Source organism: Euprymna scolopes, chromosome 11, assembly GCF_053919585.1.
Source record: "Euprymna scolopes isolate OS-2025 chromosome 11, ASM5391958v1, whole genome shotgun sequence".
Lineage (NCBI taxonomy): Eukaryota > Metazoa > Mollusca > Cephalopoda > Sepiida > Sepiolidae > Euprymna > Euprymna scolopes.
The window spans coordinates 37,075,954-37,101,134 of NC_136492.1; the positions used below are offsets into that span (position 1 = coordinate 37,075,954).

General features: G+C 33.9%; 1 protein-coding gene across 6 annotated transcripts in view; it reads left to right on the plus strand.

Moving 5' to 3' along the window:
• The window catches only part of LOC145287834 (Na(+)/H(+) exchanger beta-like), a 1,099,100-nt gene that overhangs the window by 904,570 nt on the left and 169,349 nt on the right, over positions 1 to 25,181 (plus strand). For all 6 annotated transcript variants that reach the window (XM_080135700.1, XM_080135702.1, XM_080135704.1 and 3 more), the window contains one exon: positions 6,979 to 7,061. In XM_080135700.1, coding sequence (XP_079991826.1) covers positions 6,979 to 7,061 — 83 coding nt within the window. The remainder of the gene's footprint in view (positions 1 to 6,978; positions 7,062 to 25,181) is intronic.

Below are 25,181 nucleotides of genomic sequence, written 5' to 3' on the forward strand. Positions count from 1 at the left end.
ATAATGAAATGATTTAAATTAAATTCCTGCTTGCAAATCTCATTATTAATTAATAATTAATTCTTATGAACAAATTTGATCATTTAAAAATTGTAAATTAAATTTTTCTTAGTTATAAATCTAATAATTAAGTAATTATTGATTAAATTCTTGATTTAAATTAAATTCTTTTCCATAAAATTGAATAATTATTAATTAATATTTTATGTATAATATAATAATTAAATAATTATTAAATAATATTTTATATACAATATAATAATTAAATAATTAAAGAACAAAATATTATATTAATTATATTATATTAATAAGCGAAACTGGCATAGGGCCAACCACTTCCCTAGACGAGTTCATAATTAAAGGTTACTCTAACTTAACATCTAAATCTGACCCCCAAAATCGCCATGGGCATGGAATATGTGCCTACATTAAAGATGGCTTCCCCTGTGTCAGGGATATTTCCATAGAAGACCCCAATTTACCTTATATGTGCTTCCGGGTTGCATTTGCTTACACCACTGCATTTATATTTGCCCTCTATCGCCCCCACAACAGCGGAGTTACTGTCTTTAAGAGTATATCTGAGAAAATAGACCACATCCTGTCTGCACATCCCTCGGCTTACATTCACATTTGCAGTAACTTCAATGTCGATAACGTGGAATGGCTGACCCACTCAAATAAGACAGATGATGAGGGGAGGTTCTGTCATGATTTTTCCATTGCCTATGACCTCACTCAGATTGTTCGCGAGCCCACCCATGTGCCTGATACTACCGGTCAGTATGCAAGCCTTCTGGCCTTTTTCTCTCAACTTCCTCTGAGCTATGTTCATGTTTCGTTCTATCTCCTCTAGGATCCTCCGACCACTCCGCTGCATCAGTTAAGATAAAAATGAAATGTAAGAAGTCCTCATGTTACATGTCCCCTTTTCATGTAAGAATAAAAATAGATTTAGTTAAAATGAAAATGAAATAGAATAAACAAAATTCGAACCTCGTAATTTAGGTTTAGAAATAGATTACGAGAGAGAATTAGAAAATGGAATGTAAAAACAAACCATTGTTTAGCTTAGAGATAAAATAGTTTTAAGAAAAGGAATGTGCATTTGTCAATTCTGTTATGAAATTGAAGTGAAGAATGCAACTACAAGATAATTTAATAAACATGTTTTTAACATATTGGAAATATAGGTGACTGGATATAGGTTAAAATTCCTTTTGTAAACAAAGGAAAAAGTTTTGGACACGCATTTCCAGAACACGTGAAAGAAGACACATGTTTTAACATGTGTATGACGTCAATGAAAATGGGAAGTTCTCAATATAGTTAGAAACTTGAAAGTTAAGCAGGGAGAGTCTGAGGACAAGAGACAACAGTCTGGAGTCCAGAGATGGACAGTCGAACGTCTGGAAGCGAGACGGTCACCTTTGAAACATAGAATGTAAAACTTTGAATTCTTGACTAAGAAAACCACCAACCGGTCGAAGAAGAAATAAACCCATCATGTGTTTTTATAAACGTCATCTTTGTGTTGTAATTCTACCAAAAAGTAAAGTGAAATTGTCATTATATGTCTTATATATCCTGTGTTTTAAAATGTCTTCACATACACAATGTCTCTACATCTCATATCTACAATGTGATCACTAAGACTGTCTCAACACTGTCTCCTCACTCAAAAAGCTTCTACACTTCTAAGTATGAACATTTTATATAGATGAATCTCTTCATAACACGAACACAGAACGCAACATCTCTCTTAATAAGACTCTCTAAGACTCACTTTTAATAAGACTTCCTAACAAAGAACAATAACAAATATAACAACGAACAATAATAATAAGACTTAATAATAATAATAACTATATAACACTCAGACGTACCTCTCCACCGTACTGTATACCGATACTCTATGGCTGACTGGGATAGCTTCCGTACATTCATATCTGACCTACCTCTGCATGCCATGTTTGAAAAGGATGTGTACTCTACGGTATCAAACCTCACCGAATGGTTAATTGGAGGCATAGACCGATTCATACCATTCAAAAAATTTCAACAAAAACCTAACAGCCAGCCATAGTTCTCCTCAGAATGTGCTGCTGCCATCGCGCACAGAAATCACTTTTTCCTACCAACGTAATAGATGCACTGAGACTAAAGCTCTTTCAGGAACGCCAGCAACCACTGTAAAAGAGTAATAAAAAATGCTAGAGAGCTAGATGCTCAGTCCGTTAAATCCAAGGTAGCTGATCAGCGGCTTGGTTCCCGTCAGTTTTGGCAAATAACAAATAGGATCTGAATAGAAGTGTGTGTTCTATCCCAACCATTATCAATGGACCAGAGGTCATCTCGTCAGCATCAGACCAGGCCAAACTATTTGCCAAGATCTTTGCAGTTAATTCTACCCTATGCGACGAAGGCTATCAACTCCCCATATTTCCTCCTATAACACACAACAAGCTAGGTGACATACAAATAAAATATCTGTGCGTGAGGTCGCCAAGCTAATCAAGAACCTTAATTCCAGTAAAGCAACTGGCCCTGACGGCATCCCAATTATAGTGTTAAAAAAGCTTCAACCAGAACTTGCCCCCATACTTACAAAACTGTTTAAGCGTTGCCTTAAGGAGGAGTGCTTTCCAACACCCTGGGAAACCTCATCAGTATGCCCTGTATTTAAGAACTCAGGTGATAAGTCATCTCCCTCTCAGTACAGACCAATAAGTCTCCTGTGTGTCATGAGTAAGTTGCTGGAATCCATTTTAAATAGAGAAGTAATCAACCACCTTAGCAGAAATAACCTTCTTAGTGACACGCAATATGGTTTCCGTTCTGCTAGATCTACAGCAGACGTGCTAACGGTTATATCTCATAGGATTAGTGAATCTCTTGACAAAGGCTTCCTTTCCAGGCCAATTGCTCTTGACCTATCAAAGGCCTTCAATAAGGTATGGCATAAATGCCTACTTCACAAGATCTCCAGCTACGGTATAACTGCAAATGTTTTCTCAATCATAAAATCATTTCTCTCTGATAGGATCATAAGAGTAATGGTTGATATCAGATGCCCGCAGTATTAATGCTGGGGTCCCTCAGGGGTCCATCCTGGGCCCAACTCTCTTCCTGATCTACATCAATGATCTCCCAAAACACATACTTAGATCATTCGTTGACATCTATGCTGATGACACGACCATCTACGGCAACACATCAAAGGTCGTAAACGACAAAGTTCTCTTTGATTCCCTCTCCTCTGATCTCGAGCGAGTGGTAGAGTGGGGGAAGAGGTGGCTGGTTACCTTTAATGCATCTAAGACCAAGCTTCTATCTTTACATCATCAGCGCTCTTATCCCTATCTGGCATCACTTGAAATGGACGGCTCTCGTCTAGGGGAGGCCCCATGTTTTGACAAGCTTCTGGGTTTGCCCTTTACTCCTGATCTGAAATGGAACACGTACATCAAGTCTGTTACCAAGGTCGCTGGAAAGATGGTGGGATCTTTCTACCGTTCCAGAAGATATCTCACTACTGATGCAATTCTCTATCTATATAAAAGCCAAGTAAGGATGTAATACTGCTGCCATATCTGGGCAGGAGCTGCTAAAAACAGCCTATGTTTCCTTGACAGAGTACAAAATAGACTTCGTGGTTTAGTGGGGGATGCCCTTTTCTCTTCCCCGCAACCTCTCTCCCACAGAAGAGACGTTGCGAGCCTATCTTTGTTTTGTCATTATTTCCATGGCAGGTGCTCGTTTGAGCTCCAATCTCTCGTTCCCCCTAGCCAATCTTTCACAATAAACACCCGTCTAGCTGAATCCACTGTCAATAATTTTCCTTACTCTTTATCTGTGCCTAAATCAAAACGTAGATTCCATGAACAATGCTTCTTTCTTAGAACTGCACACCTGTGGAACTCTCTACCGCTTGCCTGCTCCCTCCTGACTTCAACATGGATGTCTTCAAGTCCAACATAAACAAATTCCTGATGAACCGCTCCCTTAAGTAATGACACTTTATAAAATCTCCAATACTAATGAATACTGCAACACTATCCCATTGGTTACTGTACACAAAATAATCCTTATCCCCGAGTAGCTTCTGGGCCTTGATAAGTGGTGACCTCCATGTAAAAAAAAAAAAATTAATAATTATAGATGAGAAAAATACTTCTATAGTTTCAGGATGAGAGCAATAATTTCTGGAATCATTGGCAATTTTCCCAAGTAACGCCAGTGTGCGGGTCCTGTTTGTTTTCAATAAAATATGAACAGTATGAAATAAAATGAGCTTTTAAATATGAAAATAAATACGGATATTTATTTTTATGATAAACATGAAATACTATGCAAAGAAATTTGGTTCGTTAAATCTTACGCACCTGTTATTGCACTTTATCTTTTTTGTAATTAACGTTGACTATTTTATATGTCAGCCATTTTTAATCCTATCTATCATGTATGGAATGATGTAGTAACAATTAGCTATACTTTTAACTGCGTCTCAACAAAACTATAACTTTCATTATAAATTGGAATTAAAATGTTTTTATATTTTACTAGCAAGGCCACCCGGTGTTACTCGGGACCGTATACGAGGGACGTGCAATAAGTAATGCCCTTGACTCACTTCCAGTTGTCTGATTTAGCTAAAATTTTGCATGTGCAATGATTTATATTTCTACGGGTTATGTGGCAAATTACAGCTCTGAACTAATTGTGGTTTCTGTTTTACAGGTGTTTGAATTGAGTCAGGTGTGAAATGGAGCCTGTTGAATGTCGAGCAATGATCCGGTTTTTATATTTCAAAGGACGCACACCACAAGAGACTTTTGATGAAATGAAAGAAACTTATGGTGATAATGCTCCATCATATGACCTTGTCAAAATCCTGGCATCATGAATTCAAACATGGTCGAAAGTCTGTGGAAACAGCTCCCAGACCTGGTCGTCCCCCCCTTCTGCCATTGAGGCTGCCATTTTGGAAGATCGGCGCATTACTGTTCGCTAAATAGCCCAAGATGTCAAGATTAGTACAGGGTCTGTGGAAACTATAATTCATGACCATTTGCATATGCATAAGTTGTCTGCCAGATGGATTCCCAGGTTGCTCACACCATTTGCGCGAGTGCTCGAGGATGAATTTGGAGATGTGCCAAGAAGATGAGTCAAAGTTTTTCAAAAGATTGATTGCACAGGACGAAACTTGGGTCCATCACTATTATCCAGAGACCAAAGCCCAGTCAATGCAGTTGAAGCACTTGGACTCACCACCTCCAAAGAAGACAAGTGTGCAGCGCTCCGCTGGCAAGGTCATGCCCACAGTGCCCCCTCGACGTAAATACCCCCGACAAACCCGACAGGCAGCTAAATCCCACCCCTTCACAGTAGAGATCCCTAGATGTAAGAGAGCCTTCTACTCCAGTAATTTCTTCCCCAGGACAGCTAGACTTAGAAATTCCCTGCCGGGTCCCTGCTTCCCCAACTGTACTGACATGCAGAAGTTCAAGTGCAACGTGAACCAACATCTTGCTGCCGAACTCCCTACACAGTACCCCTGATGCCTATGTCCCTGATAATAGCCCCCTACAACAAAGTGGCAATATGCCTTGTTTGGGGTGAAAATGTAATTAAAAAAAATGTCTAATTAGTTTAGGAGTAATTCCAATACATAAAAATATATAAACATATAAACATAATTAAAATTCATAATGATCGGTTAATTAGTTTAGGAGTGATTCCAATGCATAAAAATATATAAACATATACACATAATTAAAATTCATAATGATCGGTTAATTAGTTTAGGAGTGATTCCTATACATACAAATATATAATCATATAAACATATTTAAAATTCATAATGATCTGTCAATTAGTTTAGGGGTGAATCCAAGACATAGAAATGTATAAACATATGCACATAATTAGTATTCTTAATGATCGGTTAATTAGTTTAGGAGTAGATCCAATACCAATGCAATTACTTGATCTATTTGCGTGATTTTTGGAATGTAACAAATAAGCTGATATATCATATATATTTTAAATATGACATTTTCGTTACGTAAATCAAAAACATTCTTCTGTATTTTTTTAATAAAAGCGTTCTTGTGTATTTATCACATAACATTTAAAATCAAGAATATCGGAATGTTAAAAATAAAAAAGAAAAGAAATTATGGAGATCAAACGCGCCACACTTGTGTTAGTAATCGATCACGATAACCATTGCACCAGTGCGACAAAGCCGTTAAAGGCATTGTGAAATATCTAAATAAATAGATTCCTCTTTTACTCAATGTACGCATGCGCACAACGACGCTATGGCGCTATTCTCGTCAAGGTGTCATTTTTTTTCAAGTTTTAGCCCCTTTTTTGAATTCCTTAGCAATTGTTTTAGCCGATTATATACCTCTAATAAAATTCTGCACCAAAAATGCAATCTTTTCAGCTATTGCACGTCGTCCAACGCTCATCCGTCTAGGAGGAGATACAATTTTAAAAACGGAGACACACATACACACACACACATAGTGAGTTTTATATATTAGATTACTGTTCCTTGGAAATAATTTCCTTTTTATATATTTTATATTTTATTACTGTTCCTTTATGTTTCCTTTGAAATAATAAATATTTTAACATCTTGTTTCCATCATAAGTATGCTGCGGCCTAATACAGTCGAATATCACAGGTCGAGTACAACTAAAGCAAATACACGCAAGCAAAGAGTTTACTAATCATAGTTTTTCGATAGATTTTTCTTGTCACTTTTATTTTCATGTTTGAATTTCTCCTGTTTTTAATTGAAAGCATTTTAACCGATTAACATTTAAATGTTTATCAGCAACATAAACATGTTTATCTTTATTAGAAATGTTTGCTATTGTTTTATTTTTGTACTTGTTTATATCTTAAAGTAAACATGTTTATTTTTATTAGAAATGTTTGCTGTTGTTTTATTTTTGCAGTTGTTTATATCTTAACATTCCTCATCAATTATTTGGACATTTATCGCGTCAGGAAAGTCGGTTACGACGAACAGTTTATTATGGTAAGTTCGAAACAATCATTTACAACTTTTACCTTCTAGTCGCAAAGAAGGAATCATTTAAATAAACAACGCGTCTAATGTGTGTTGTAAATTGTGATCAGTCCACATTGCGTTCTCTATTTGTGTGGCAATCCACGAACTGAAAGATCAAAGAACTAATCCTAAGTTTTTCGATATATGATATACAGGTGCATCAATTTTTGTTCCAGATATTTTAAATTAGAAAAACTTGTTAAGAAATAATTGATTTTAAGTTCGTCCGTAGTAAAAAAAAAGATAATACAAAACTCTCGGCCCGCGGACGTTATAGTGTCCGCGGGCCGAGAGTTTTGTGTTATCGTTTTTTTACTGCGGAATAACTTAAAATCAATTATTTCTTACCAACTTTTTCTAATTTAAAATATTTGGGACAAAAATTGATGCATCGCTACATTTCTATATTTTGTAATATCTACAGCAGTTATTTGGGTTTTTTCATTGTTTATTTTTGTTACATTTTTTATTTGTTGGCAGAGAGAGAGAGAGAGAGAGAGAGAGCGATTGAGAGAGAAAGAGAGATAGAGACCGATTGACCGACCGATGCTGATGTTTTCGTTAATTAAAATATTATTGCTACTGCTTTATTTTCATTTGTGTGTGTGGGGATGTGGGTGTGGTGTGTGTGTGTTCTTACGCTCATCTATGTGTGCGTGTGTGTATGTCTGTGCGTGTGTAATTCCGGAATATACATTAATTCCGGAATACAGATTTATATTTGCACATACACACACATGCATATATATATATATATATATATGTGTGTGTGTGTGTGTGTGTGTGTGTGTGTGTGTGTGTGTGTGTGTGTGTGTGTGTGTAACTCACTCCTCCGTTGCAGCAACTAAATAATGTCACCCTCACGCTCAGATACATTCACTCAGTATTGGTTGATGTGACGTCGCTGACTTTTTCACGTCTGTACGAAACGTCTTTGATTGATACTGGGCCATAAATTAAAAAATGAGAAGCATATTGTGAAGAAAAAAAATCAAATAAGAAATAAAACAAGAAATTCAGAGTAGACAACAAATATTCTTAATGAAAATAAATAAATTTTCCCCACTCCTTATCTGTGCCAAAATCAAAACGTAGATTCCATGAACAAAGCTTTTTTCTTAGAAGTGCATGCCTGTGGAACTCTGTTCCGGTTACCTGTTTCCCACCTGACTACAATCTGAATGTCTTCAAATCCAATGTAAATAAATTCCTGATGAAGCGCCCCCTTAAGTAAGGCACTTTATCAAATCTCCAATACTAACGTACTGTACACGCAATAACTCTTATCCCCGAGTGGCTTCCGGGCCTTGATAAGTGGTGACTACCTTGTAAAAAAAATATAAGAATTGTGAGGGACTTGCGTTTACAAAAACTCAAATATGTATTTCTAATGAGCAATCATCGTGCCGCATTTGTATTTCTGAGAAGAAATCAATTTGATCCAAAGGCATTGATTTGTATATATGTATGTATGATAAGCTGATAAGTTCGTTTGAATGCGGTTGCTAATATAATGATCATTCAGTTCATGGTACTTAATGGGTCTGACAAGTTCAGATAAGACAGAATCACATTTTACTATTAGCTCTACTTCTCTGAGAAATTTTCCATTTCTAGTGTCACCGAAGGCCAAATTTCCCTCTGCCAAAATCTGAATTAAATTAAACAAGCGACATAAAACTGCCCTTCGCTTAATGTCTGCTTAATTAGTTTACTTGATGTTTCGACTGTTTATCATGCAACATCATCATACACTCCTTATTTTGTGTTGATTGTTTAGGTGGCTTCAGAGTTTTCGACAGACAGCTCCACTTCTTACCAAATCCTAGGAACGAAGGCTCTCCACGACTTTTGCTTTCACTACTGAACAAAAGACAAAACAGAAACCTCGGTCAGCAGACTTCGAATAGACAAGCGGTCGGCAGTTATTTTTCCGTGTCAAATAATAGTTTTTTTCTGAAATTTTTCACGGTGGATTTTTCTGGTTTAATGGAAAATCATAATCCGTCATCTGAACTGAACCTTTCGAAACCAAATCAATTCCTGTGTTTGACTTAATACTCTACAATCAGTAAGATCATACGAGATACGACAAAGCAGAAAATACCTTAGGTCTGTATGCAATATGTATATTGATTTGGTTGGCCGTTGCTCATCTGGTACTGTATTTCTATGCTCGGAATTAAAAATGGATGCAATCTGGTAGAAGAGATATCAATGTTTTAGATTAATCACAAATCAGATATCCTGTATGTTTTTACAACAGCATTTGCTACTCTCTTCAAATTTCTTTTCTGGGCCTTGCTGAATTTGTGAGCATGTTTCATTTTAAATTCAAGTCAGCATTCAATAATTATCAAAATACAGTTTATCAATCAAAATAACCTAACAGCAGAAATAGAAACGTGCATGCAGTCCTTAATTAACTCTGTTGAACATATGTTTCTGATATCACAAATAACGAAGTGTTTGACAAAAGTGTATAATCACTAGTGTTATAGACCGAGTGTATAATTACGGTATATATATGTAATTTCAATCTCTAGGTGATAAAGAATAGTGTGTGTCAAAAAGATTGTATACCGCAACAGGATGCAAAGTTGCAAATAAGGTTTCAAGCAGCAACGTAGGTGTGCATATGTATAGATGACCAAAGATGTTCATTGAAGATTCAAATAAACAGTTCAATAAAAAAATTTCCTTATGGCAAAAATGGCGTTTACTCTTATTTGTTTATTAAAAAGTATTTTTCATTTCTTTAAAATAGATTTAAGAAAAGAAAAAAAAACGCTTACAATCGTAAGAAGCAAACTTTATTATGTTTTTTAAGGTCTTAGTCTGATATCAGTTGACTCTACTAAACTAAAAATGTAACTTTCAATACTATAAAATGGAAAGGGAACAAAACAAAGAAACAAAAACACTGGCAGTGTCAAACCGTCCTCTTGTCGATACAACGCACGAAATCCTTTTTCTTTCCTCAACTTTTAATATAACTTGCGATATACTTAAATTATCAATGTCAAACAGGACTTTTTTCTAATATGTGACACTCCGTTTTTCTCAATGCTAATACGTTAGTTAGTGGTGTAGTCTTCGTCTTTTTTTCTTTGTGAGATTCATACATTTTCGTCTTTTTTTCTTTGTGAGATTCATACATTTTCGTCTTTTTTTCTTTGTGAGATTCATACATTTTCGTCTTTTTTTCTTTGTGAGATTCATACATTTTCGTCTTTTTTTCTTTGTGAGATTCATACATTTTCGTCTTTTTTTCTTTGTGAGATTCATATATTTTCACTTTTGTGAAGAAAAAATGTTTTAGGGCTAAACAATTTAATTACTAATTGTATCACTTCAACAATTGTAAGATTCCTGTTTTGATGGTAATGTGTAAATATTGTTTGGTATGTTCAACACTTCCCAACATTTTAATAGTAAATGAACCTTATTATAATCATTTAAATTCGCATAGTCATAAAGTTATTCGCACAGTTATAAAGATATTCGTATCGCCTGAAATATGTTACAAACATAATTTCGTTTTCAGAGTCATAATTAAAATATTATTTTGTATAAATGCAGTTTACATCTGACCCCTATTCGATAAATTGCATTTTTCTGTTCTTGTTTTGTATGAACAAAACATTTCTTCAAATGTGTTCATTTAGTTTAATTATTAAGAAATAATAATAAATAGAGAACGAGAGTTTTGCATTTAAGTCTAATATGTCTATTAAGTGTAATATATCTAATATGTCTAATATATCTAATATGTCTAATATATCTAATATATCTAATATGTCTAATATATCTAATATATCTAATATGTCTAATATATCTAATATATCTAATATGTCTAATATATCTAATATATCAAATATATCTAATATATCTAATATGTCTAATATATCAAATATGTCTAATATGTCTAATATGTCATATATGTCTAATATATCTAATATATCTAATATATCTAATATGTCTAATATATCTAATATATCTAATATATCTAATATGTCTAATATGTCTAATATATCTAATATATCTAATATGTCTAATATGTCTAATATATCTAATATGTCTAATATATCTAATATATCTAATATATCTAATATGTCTTATATGTCTAATATATCTAATATATCTAATATGTCTAATATGTCTAATATATCTAATATGTCTAATATATCTAATATATCTAATATGTCTAATATATCTAATATATCTAATATATCTAATATATCTAATATGTCTAATATATCTAATATGTCTAATATATCTAATATATCTAATATGTCTAATATGTCTAATATATCTAATATATCTAATATGTCTTATATGTCTAATATATCTAATATATCTAATATATCTAATATATCTAATATATCTAATATGTCTAATATATCTAATATATCTAATATGTCTAATATGTCTAATATATCTAATATATCTAATATGTCTAATATGTCTAATATATCTAATAGATCTAATATGTCTAATATGTCTAATATGTCTAATATATCTAATATGTCTAATATGTCTAATATGTCTAATATATCTAATATATCTAATATATCTAATATATCTAATATGTCTAATATATCTAATATATCTAATATGTCTTATATGTCTAATATATCTAATATGTCTAATATATCTAATATGTCTAATATATCTAATATATCTAATATGTCTAATATATCTAATATATCTAATATATCTAATATGTCTAATATGTCTAATATATCTAATATATCTAATAAATCTAATATGTCTAATATGTCTAATATATCTAATATATCTAATATTTCTAATATATCTAATATGTCTAATATGTCTAATATATCTAATATATCTAATATGTCTAATATGTCTAATATATCTAATATGTCTAATATATCTAATATATCTAATATATCTTATATGTCTAATATATCTAATATATCTAATATATCTAATATATCTAATATGTCTAATATATCTAATATATCTAATATGTCTAATATGTCTAATATATCTAATATATCTAATATGTCTAATATATCTAATATATCTAATATATCTAATATGTCTAATATATCTAATATATCAAATATGTCTAATATGTCTAATATATCTAATATGTCTAATATGTCTAATATATCTAATATATCTAATATGTCTAATATATCTAATATGTCTAATATATCTAATATGTCTAATATGTCTAATATATCTAATATATCTAATATATCTAATATGTCTAATATGTCTAATGTATCTAATATGTCTAATATATCTAATATATCTAATATGTTTAATATATCTAATATATCTAATATATCTAATATGTCTAATATGTCTAATATATCTAATATGTCTAATATGTCTAATATATCTAATATGTCTAATATATCTAATATATCTAATATATATAATATGTCTAATATATCTAATATATCTAATATATCTAATATGTCTAATATATCTAATATATCTAATATATCAAATATATCTAATATATCTAATATGTCTAATATATCAAATATGTCTAATATGTCTAATATGTCATATATGTCTAATATATCTAATATATCTAATATATCTAATATATCTAATATATCTAATATGTCTAATATGTCTAATATATCTAATATATCTAATATGTCTAATATGTCTAATATATCTAATATGTCTAATATATCTAATATATCTAATATGTCTAATATGTCTAATATGTCTAATATATCTAATATGTCTAATATATCTAATATATATAATATGTCTAATATGTCTAATATATCTAATATGTCTAATATATCTAATATATCTAATATGTCTTATATGTCTAATATATCTAATATATCTAATATATCTAATATGTCTAATATATCTAATATGTCTAATATATCTAATATATCTAATATTTCTAATATATCTAATATATCTAATATATCTAATATGTCTAATATATCTAATATGTCTAATATATCTAATATATCTAATATGTCTAATATGTCTAATATGTCTAATATATCTAATATATCTAATATATCTAATATGTCTTATATGTCTAATATATCTAATATATCTAATATATCTAATATATCTAATATATCTAATATGTCTAATATGTCTAATATATCTAATATATCTAATATGTCTAATATGTCTAATATATCTAATAGATCTAATATGTCTAATATGTCTAATATGTCTTATATATCTAATATGTCTAATATGTCTAATATATCTAATATATCTAATATGTCTTATATGTCTAATATATCTTATATATCTAATATATCTAATATATCTAATATGTCTAATATATCTAATATATCTAATATGTCTTATATGTCTAATATATCTAATATATCTAATATATCTAATATGTCTAATATGTCTAATATATCTAATATGTCTAATATATCTAATATATCTAATATGTCTAATATATCTAATATGTCTAATATGTCTAATATATCTAATATATCTAATATATCTAATATATCTAATATGTCTAATATATCTAATATGTCTAATATATCTAATATGTCTAATATGTCTAATATGTCTAATATATCTTATATATCTAATATATCTAATATGTCTAATATGTCTAATATATCTAATATGTCTAATATGTCTAATATATCTAATATGTCTAATATATCTAATATATCTAATATGTCTAATATATCTAATATGTCTAATATATCTAATATATCTAATATGTCTAATATATCTAATATGTCTGATATATGTAATATATCTAATATATCTAATATGTCTAATATATGTCTATTAAGTCTAATATGGCCTGTTACAACAATAGTTTTTTTTCTTGGCGTTTCTCTTATTCTCTTATGAAGGAAGCTTTTTCTTTATTTCATCTTTGTTCTTTTTTAATTCTTCTATTTATTTTACTCTGAATTTTTCTTCAAGTCGAAGTTGTTGTTCGTATTGATGTTAATGTTGTCCGATGTTCCACTTTTAAATTTCTCTATTTTACCCTTTAAATAGACTACTGATTTTTTCGTGTTTTCTTTTTTACACGGTCGTAACTTTTTTTATTGTCATTATTGCATATTTTTCATATAACTTTATTGCGAAATTCAAAAAATAAGCGGCTCAAACTCATTTTTTTCTATTTCTAGTTAAACAAAAAAAATGATGAAAATGAAAAAATAAGTATTTGATTAGAAGAATTCTTGCTTACAGATTCATTCTCTTAGTTCTTATTGAATGTTCAGTAAAGTTTCAAGTACAGTTTTGCAAACTGTTCTTTGATGTCTGAGAAAAGCGATTTTTTCTATTTTTCATCATTTTTTGAAGGACTTATATAAGGTATTTTCATGGTACCAGTATAAAAAGAATCTTGCTCGTTGTCAAATAGTTCCGGTGTGTAATTACTAGTATGAGTTTATCTTTTTCCATTTTTGTCCGAAAAGTAGATTTTTTGTCGGTGCTTTCTGAATTCAAGTTCTTTGTTGCATGAATTTATGAATTCAAGTTACTCGTCGACAAATTGTTAGGGCCCGAGAAGGTCACTAAGATAAATTCGAACTCGGATATAGTTTAGAGAAAGGCAGTTGTATTTACAGTAAAGCAGAATACATAGAAAACGAGAGTTTTCTATTTAAGTCTACTATGGCGTGTTACAACAATTGACACACACCACCAGATTGGCAACTCTCGGTATATTTATACCGCTTATATATATATATATATATATATATATATATATATATATATATATATATATATATTTGGTGTGTCTTGGAATGTTTGTACATAGGTTTTATATGGAAATGTTACCAGCATTGAAAATCGATATGGAAATTGAGACAAGGTACGAAACCACTTGATGTAAAGAGCTAAAAAAATAAACAAACGCTTATTATTTCAAAGATAGGTAGTGCCTTTTGAAGACTAAGGTCGATAGGCGTCTTCTAGCTTTGGAAGGAAAATAGTGAAAAGAAAGAGAGTTCCACAACCTTGCAGCCTTTGAAAAGAAACTTCTGGAATAGACTGTTGTATTATAATGCGTTATAGTACAACGAACTGATGGTGACTAATGAATCAAACGAGCTGGAACAAAGGAAACAGTGAATAGATCTAAAAGTTCTGAGGAACACATGCCAAAAAAGTATTTGTAGAAAAGACTGAGATTAGCGACATCACGTCTGAGAGAGATGTTGCAGTGACGAAGAAAGGGTGGGGGGTCAATCAAATTACAGGTACGTTTCTGCAATTTATCAGGAACCTTCAAATGGGATACACAGATTCACGAGCCCAAATAAAGGCAACAATACTCCATACATGGTTTGATAATAGATTTGTAGAGAGAGATAAAGAATAGTTTTGGGTAAGGAAAATTGTTTATAGCGATAGATAGAAGCGATTTTTCGAGAATCATGAAGAGCAATGGATTTAATATACGAACACCAATGAAGATTTTGCACGAAAGACAAAGAAGTTTTAGAGTCGATTTCTCATCGAAAGCAGAGTCATCCATAAGAATCTCAAGAAGAAAAGGGATAAGTCTGCGATTGAAAGACAATAGCTGAGTCTTGACAGGATTAAACGAACCATTTCTTACACCAATCGATAATAGAACCTAAATCAATTTTAGACTAACAGCATATTTCAGAAATATACCAGAACAGAGTGTGGTGTTATCCGCATAAATATCAATTTTCTGAATAATATTCTGTGGAAAGTCATTTATATAGAAGAGAAATAGTGTTGAACATAGAATACAGCCCTGAGGAATAGCATTGATAGGAATTAAAATGAAGATACTCCATCAAGCGTTACTCGCATTCTTGATCAGAAAGAAAAAAAACCCTAACGATTTTAAGAAATTTAGCACCAATACATAGAAGTTTATGTAGAATACCAAAATGTCATAGTCTGTCGACCGCCTTTTAAATGACAAGCACAATGACAATATACTCGACTGAATTATCTATAAATCGATAAATCCGTTCAGTTACAACAGTTAATAGACCATCTGTTGAACAAACACCACTAAAGCCATACTGTACATCATTAAAGAAGCTCAGACTTTCCACAAAGTGAACAAGCCCGCTGTGGATCAACCACTCAAAAACTTTGCTAATAACAGAGATACGACCTTAGGACGATATTTAGTTAGATCGGATCGCTCACCAGCAGTTTTTAAAGTTAGCACTAACAGAGGATAACTTCCAACAAGAAACGAAATAGGACTGAACAAAACAGAGAAAGGATAGAAGAAAGTTCAGGCGTACAAAGTTTGAGAACAACAGGAATAAAATCATGACGGGAAGCTTTAGATTTGCCGAGACTAGCAAGAATTCTAGCAAGCATCTTTGGGGTGATAATTATAGAATCAAGAGTTTGGTCGGTTTTCAAACGAAAATCTGGAAGAACAACACAAGAATCACCGATAGAAGAATTGTCAGCGAATAGAATGACATGGGGAACATTAAAAAGAGGAATAGCAGACTTGCCCATATTAATTACACTATTAGAGATTCTCCAAAAATCACGAGGCCCGACCTTTTGAGATAAGATCGAATCACAACTTTTTGAGAATAGCTACACTTAGCTTAAGATATTGCCACTCCATGGTCCAGAATCCATTCACTAAATGGCAATACAGTAGCCCCAGCACTTTGTACTTGCTGATAGGACGTTCGAGTTCCTGACTATCGGGCGGATAACGTTTACCTTCAGCAACTTTTTTAGTGACATAACCGTAACATAGAAATAAAAATAGAACATAAGGACATGTCAAGCAACTGTTCAGGAAAAACACTGCCAGTCCAGTGTACAGCTATTTTCTTCTCCCTTAATCGGAGACATCGCTCATTGTAGATGAGGACTAAGGGGTAAATTAGAAGAAGCGAGAGTTACGGGACTGCCGAGAACGTATCCACAATCCGTTTTCTACTTCATGAATAAAATGATTATAATATGTAAAGGAGATAATATAGGATACTTTTAATGCTGAATATCGTCCCTTTGCTGAAACAAAAATAAGCATAACAAAATTTTAAGAAATCTCTCATATTAATTAATATAAATTGTACCAATTATTAAATGTCTGTTTGAACATAGAAATATACCTAATAAAATATTTATTCAGTGTAATAATTAGGTTAAGACCGAACATGTTTTAGGTTATATGAAATAAGCTGAAATAAGAAAAAACGTAAACAAATTCTCTGAATTAATAATTAGTTTCGTATAAAAACCTAAATACACATATTTTAGATTTAACATTTGTTGAAATAATCTTATATATATATATATATATATATATATATATATATATATATATATATATATATATATATATATATATATAATGGGGAAGTTGGTGCAAAAATAATGCCGTTTTTGACGTTCAACTTCAAAAGATCATAACTCCTTTCATAATAAACGTTCTAATCGAAATAAGTACCATTAGAATTGGCACATTTTTACCAACGAGAAATAAGTGTTTTTAATCCATTAGCATAGAAATCCGGAGTTCTGGAAACGACGAAGTCATTGAAGGCCGATTCGGCATTATCTCGGCTTTTAAAGCATTTTTCGCGCAGGAACTTATCGAGATGCGTGAAAAAGTGATAATCGTTGGCGAGAGGTCCGGTGAATATGGCGGATGAGGCAGTCTCGTTGCCCATTTCGTTCAACTTCTGCAGGGTTAGTTGAACATGCGGACGAGCGTTGTCATAGAGAAGAATTGGTCCCTTCATATAGACCAATCTCGGGCACATGTAAATATAAACATATATAAGCATATATAAACACACACACACACTCACACACACACACACACACACACACACATATATATATATATATACATATATATATATATATATATATATATATATATATATATATATATATATATATATATATATAAACAGAAAAATGGAGCTTCTGGTGCATTTCCTCAATTTGTCGGCAGTACTTCTCCGCTATAATCATTTCGCCCGGATACAAGAAGACCGAAGTGTTGTGGGTCGACTTCAGCATCCAATCACTGTGTCAAACGTCACCAGTTGTCGTAAGGGATCGACTTCTCATAACACGTCACAATACGCTCGAGAAATGAGTCGTTTTTGTTGCACAGAAGGAGCGTAGAAGACACCACAAAATGGCGATTTTTCTTATTGTTTACTTCATTCGGCACCCATTTATCCAACTTTTTAACTTCGCTATTTTGCTTTAAATGGCGAACGACTGTTGAGTGGTCGACCTCGAGTTCAACAGCAAGGATCGGCTTCAACTAAGGCTTTCAAATGTTCGTTATTGTGGTTAGAAGCTAAGAAAAAAAAGTCTTACAGTGGGTTCTCAGCGAGTGAGTTCAGGCCGAGAAAAAGAAGAACAAAGATGGCGATCAGCATTTTATTACATGCGTTCTTGCATAATCTCGTGTGCGCGTGGAGCTGGAAACTCCAAAATGAGCTTCATATCTCGGTGCTGGCTGATTTCAGATCGGGCAGGAGAGTAGGCGCAAAGGGACTTTCTGAAATTATAATCCATTTTTGTGTGTTTGAGGTGAACTCCCCCCATTACGATTCAAGCTATTTTGGCGATGGCCAACGCAGGCTTAAGCAACATGATTAAGCCTTTTAATGGCGACGGTGATGTGGTGGTGTGGCTTAAAAAAGTGGACCTTGTGGCAGGGATTCAAAAGTTGGACGATGTGGCCGCAGTAATACCACTGTTTCTAGAAAGGGACGCGCTGGCCCTCTATTTGGAGCTCAGCGAGCAAGAACAGGGTGACGCGGACGCCATCAAGGGTCGACTGATCGAAGCTTTTGCAGAGGGGCCTTTCAAGGCTTTAATAAGTTGAAGGAGAAGAGGTGGACTGGTGAATCTGTTGATGTCTACGCGAATGAGATAAGGAGATTGGTTGAGTTGTCGGGCATCAGGGGACACGCCACGAGTCACGTAGTCAAAATGACATTCATTACTGGGTTCCCGGAAGAGATATCGAAACGTTTGCAGCAGGGGCCGGGAGTGGAAACGTTGGATGTGAGTGAGCTGCTCAAAACTGCAAAGATCTTGGTGCGCATCCAGCCCACGAAGTCTGGAGGGACAACAGTAACGGTACAGCAGGATGTGGGAAGGTGTCTGCCGAAACCGAGGGTGGCATGCTTCGAATGTGGGGGACCACACTTGAGAAGAGACTGCAGGAAGTTCTTGCAACGAACAGTGTGTTATAAATGCAATTGGAGAGGCCATTTAGCGGTGAAATGCACGATTTTAGGAAACTGGCCAGGGGAAGCCGACGCGCCAGTGGCTGCCCTGATTTGGGAATAGTGGCGCACTCGCATCAGATGCCCAATCAGAAGATCGTGGTGGAAGGACGGGGAGTTATGGCCCTGATCGACACTAGCTGTACCACTACCATAGTCGGAAGATGGAAAGGGAAGGGTGAAGTTGTGGCATTCGATGGGTCGCGAGTGAAGTGTCGAGGGAGGAAAACCGTCACTATTGATATTGCTGAAGACCGGATGAGGGTCCATGCAATTGTCACCGATCATCTGGTGCCTGGCGTCCAAGCCATCATTGGAATGGATGTTATATGCCGACTTTGAGGCGTTACCATCACATGCAACAACGTGAGGTTCGGACTAGCTGAGTGTGTAGTGAGACCATTAGAGAATGGAGGCAGATGAATGGCGCGTCTACGTTGGTAGATCTAAAATCTGCCTATTTGTAACTCCACATCGCCAAGAAGCTCTGGAAATACCAGTTAGTCAGGTACAAAGGCAAAACCTACTGCCTTATGCGAGTGGGGTTCGGGTAGAATTCGGCACCCAAGATCATGTCAACTATCCTCAGGAAGATTCTGGAAACAATGGGAAAAGGAGATGGGGCAGTGAGTTCATACATAGACGACATTATTGTGAATGAGACTCTGGTAACTGCCAAGGAAGTGGTAGCTCATTTGAAAAGGTTTGGGTTGGTCGCCAAAGCGCCTGAAAAATTAGATGGAGGGGCTGCTTTGGGGCTAAGACTGAAACGAGGTGCGTCAGGCAGCCTAGAGTTTCGCAGGGGGGGGCGATATCCCGCAACTGAAGCAAGAGCTCAACAGACGGGAACTTTTTTTCCATATGCGGGAAGTTGATCGGACATTACCCCGTTGCTAGCTGACTTGGACCAGCATGCAGCTACATAAAGAGGCATGCCGAAGAAAGAGGATAGAATGATAAAGTGGAAGGAAGAACGGTCGCCATCCTGAAAGAAGCAGAATGGCAAGACCCAGTCCGGGGAACCTAGAACATACCACGAACATTGGATGGAGTCGTGTGGTGTGATGCAAGCAGCATTGCAACAGGGTCGTTTTGGAAGTTGGAGGAGTGGTTGCAGAAGATGCGGCCTGGTTAAGGAAGAAGAATAATGTCAGCCACATCAATGTAGTGGAATTAGACGTGATAAGTAAAGGGGTCAATCTGGCCTTGAAATGGGGACTGTGTGATATCTGCATCAAAACAGACTCTGCCACGGTGTTTGCTTGGCTAAAGTCCCTCATTTCAAGCGAAAAAAGGATAAGAACGAAAGGGGCAGTTGAGATGTTAGTGAAGCGCAGGCTTGGGATGCTAGTTGAGCTGATGCAGGAGTTTTGTTTGAAGCTTTGTGTAGACATAGTGGCTTCTGAGAAGAACCGAGCAGATGCTCTCACGAGAGTGAAGAAGAGCTGGCTCTTGCCAAAGAAAGATGTTGTTGCTGCATCGGATCTAGATGATGTTGGCGTGCGAGAGCTGCACAATTTGCACCATAAAGGTAGAGAGGACGTGGTACTTGGTGAAAAAATTCGACCCGAGTGTCACCAAGGAGCAAATGAGGCAAGTGGTCAGGACATGCGACAGATGTCAGTCGATTGATCCTGCTCCAAGCACGCATGATTCTGTTCAATTGGGGGTGAGTGGTACCTGGGAGAGACTGGCATGCGATGTCACCCATTACAGGGGTGGACTTTACCTGACCATGATTGACTGCGGGCCCGGGCGATTTGCCCTATGGAAGAAGCTACGTGGAGGAACAGGCAATGAAATAGCGGCAATCCTCGATAAGGTGTTTTTGGAGCGAGGTCCTGTGGAAGAGTTGTTAAGCGACAACGGGACCGCATTCAAGTCAGTAGCAGTGACCGAAGTAATGAAGAAATGGAATATCCAACAATTTTTTAGAGCTGCCTACAGACCCAGTGGCAACGGGATCGTGGAGAGAAACCACCGTACCATAAAGGCAGTTGCGGAAAGAGGAGGCACCTCACATTAGCAAGCCATCTACTGGTATAATATGTCGCCTAGATTGGGACAAGTGCCGGAGACGGTTCTGCAACTGTCAACGTTCGCATATTCCTGGAGACATCCCAGGGTGGAGCCGGCAAGCAGAGAGGCAGAGGTCACAGGGACGATTAAACTCGGGGACGAGGTATGGGTGAAGCTACCGGGGGCGCGCTGCACCACACAATGGAATAGAGATCACGTGACTGGGAGGAACACTAAAAACAACATTGTGGTGGATGGAGTACCGAGGCATATTCTCGACGCCAGACCAGTGGAAGGCGAAGCAATGGAGGGGAATGTGCAGCCCCAGGAGGAGGACGAGACACCTCAGAGGCCAAGTAGAGAGAGGCGACCGCCACAGTGGATGAGAGACTACAAAATATGATCTTGAGATCAGGGAGGCATGTGGTTAGAAGCTAAGAAAAAACAAGTCTTACAGTGGGTGCTCAGCGAGTGAGTTAAGGCTGAGAAAAGGAAGAACAAAGATGGCGGCCAGCATTTTATTACGTGCGTTCTCGCATAATCTCATGTGCGCATGAAGCTGGAAACTACAAAACGAGCTTCATTTCTCGGTGCTGGGTGATTCCAGATCGGGCAGGAGAGTAGGTGCAACGGGAGTGGAGATACTTTCTGAAATTATAATCCTTTTTTGTGTGTTTGCGGTGACCGCCCCCATTACGATTCAATTATCAACTGCAGTTGTCCGACCTCGACCGTCTTCATCTTCGAGGCTCTCGCCACCATTCCGAAATTTCTTAAACCACAGTGTGGCACACGTTCGTTATTGGTTCCTGTCTCGTCAGCTTTTCAACCTAGTTTGAACTAGAACAAGAAAATCGTGTGGATTTGAATTTTGTCCATGCTGTCGAAAAGAATGCAAAAAATGAATGAAGAGATTGAGAACAGTAATGAATAACATGATTCGATGGAGCAAAAAACGCGCTTCAAAATGTTATATAACATGGCATATAACATGGCTATATATATATATATATATATATATATATATATATATCAATGAATTAATTCAGAAATCATATACAAAAGTAATATATGTGAGAAAAGGATATTGTTTTTACATCAACCTAATGTTTCTTTTGAAAAGTATTTTTGGCCACCCTTGTTTGTTCGTCCGTTTGTTTGTTCGTCCGTTCGGCTTTCCGCACTTTTCTCAATAACTACGCCTTGGAATTTTTTTGAAATTTTGCACAAACATTAAACATGATATGAGCAAAAAGTGCCAGAACGGATTTTCTGGGGAAAATGGCTAAAATTGACACTTTTGTGTTTATCAAAAAAATTGATGCTTTGGATTTTTATAAAACTTTCTGAAAAGTTGTAACTGATTTCTAAATAATTTTTTTAGTCTATACTTCTCAATAACTCTTGGGTTTGTCCGAGGGGCTCTTTTAGGGCTAATACAAACATTCCGTTTTTGGGACTATTTTACCATATTTGTCCAAAATTTTTTTGTGTATGTCTATTTAGCAGCTTTGCATGAAGCTATATATGTGTGTGGAGGGGGGGGGGTAAATGATGGACTTGGTCATTTCTTTTTTTTTCTTTTTGCATGGTGCAGAACTGAAATTTACATATATTAAGGCCTAAAACTGCACCGTTTGTTCATTTTCACCAGGATTTGACGTCTCCTGGGGGGGCAATGCTTAACTCAGTCATTTTTATGCCTCGTTCACTGTGCACTCATAGGGTATCATGTATGCTTCATTGTTTCTAATTATAGTTTACTTTTGTGTATATGAATCCTATTTGTTCAGAAGCTCAATGTATGCCAAATATAACAACAGATCATATATAAAAGTTATATAAAAGTTATATAAAAGTTGTATAAAAGTTATATAAAAGTTATATAAAAGTTGTATAAAAGTTGAATAAAAGTTATATAAAAGTTGTATAAAAGTTATATAAACGTTGTATAAAAGTTGTATAAAAGTTGTATAAAGTTATATAAAAGTTATATAAAGGTTGTATAAAAGTTATATAAAAGTTATATAAAAGTTATATAAAAGTTATATAAAAGTTATATAAAAGTTGTATAAAAATTATATAAAAGTTATATAAAAGTTGTATAAAAGTTATATAAAGGTTATATAAAAGTTGCATAAAAGTTGTATAAAAGTTATATAAAAGTTGTATAAAAGTTATATAAAAGTTATATAAAAGTTGTATAAAAGTTATATAAGAGTTATATAAAAGTTGTATAAAAGTGATATTAAAGTTACATAAAAGTTGTATGAAAGTTATATAAAAGTTATATAAAAGTTGTATAAAAGTTATATAAAAGTTATATAAAAGTTATATAAAAGTTATATAAAAGTTATATAAATATGTTAATCTTATATATATTAGATCACAGTTTTAATTTTATTTTTAAGTTCTATTTTCGAATCTATTTTTACTTCTATTTTTCTAAATTCCTCCTCCCGTTGGCCATAATTTTCTGATTATAGATGTTTATCTTTGCAAATGATTATTTGAAATAATTATTTAGTTTATTCCGTGGCCATGGAAGAATCGGGATCTGAAAATCTCACATATTTTTATAAACATGCTATGGAGGAAATCTTAGAAGCAAGCTTTTACGAACTTCCGTCACATCAAAAAAATTTTAATTTTTATACTTAATTTTCTTTTAATATAATTTTCTATTTATTCCATCTGAAGAGAAAACTGCATGAATTAAGGACAAATCCGTATTCCGTTTTTGGACAATAAGTTTTGTAAATTTTTCTTTGTCATCATTTTGTCATCATAATATGGAATAGTTTATTGATACTCTATCCAGAATATTGAACTTTTTTCGAAACACCAAACAGTGATGTTCTTTAATGCCTGGTCCAGATTTTTTTAGAGTAGATGTCATGCACTCCGGATATGTGTTTTGGTGTTCATCTTGATATCCATTGCTGTTATTGCATATTTCCTTTGCTATGTGCTATAGTCAATAAACGTCGTCCACTAAAAGTAAGGTTAGAAAGCATCGCAAAGTCGTAATACGCGGAAGGATTGAAAAGTAGAGTATAGCTGACCACATATGGGGAAAGAGAAGCCATCTACCATTATGGGACGAAGTAAAAATTATAGACATTGAAGAATAGTGGAGAATAAGACGACTCAAAGAAGCAGCTCATATGTTGGGTGACGATTAATTACTAAGTAGACCTAGTATACAATTGAACATAATATGGAAACCGTTAATTAATAGATAATATGCATAGTAATAAAAAAGTAATAACAATACACACACACACACACACACACATAGAGAAAGAGAGAGACAGACAGACAGAGAGATAGAGAGAATAAATGATGAAAAGTTATATTCCAAAATTCATGATGTTAACCATCTTATAATTTATTCCTTTAATTAAGTTCACTTAGACAATTTTTGACAGTATCTGTTTCGTAGCGCAAAATCAATCACTTAATTATTATATCAATCAGCGAATCTATTATTTTTTTCGGATTTTTACCATGTCAAATCGCATTTCAATTCTTTTTGACGGATTGATTATTGCTATTTCTTCTGATGAGTTAAGGGCATAATAAATTCACTAATTGATATAATAATTAAGTGTTTGATTTTGCGCTACGCAACAGGTACTGTCAAGAATTGTATGTTAACTGAATTAAAGGAATAAATTATAAGATGGTCAACATCATGAATTTTGGAATATAATTTTTTGTCATTTATTCTCTATATTGCTCTGTAATTACATTGAGCTTCTTAAATAAGGATTGATATATAATAAGAAAATATATTTCTACAGAAATATATATACATATA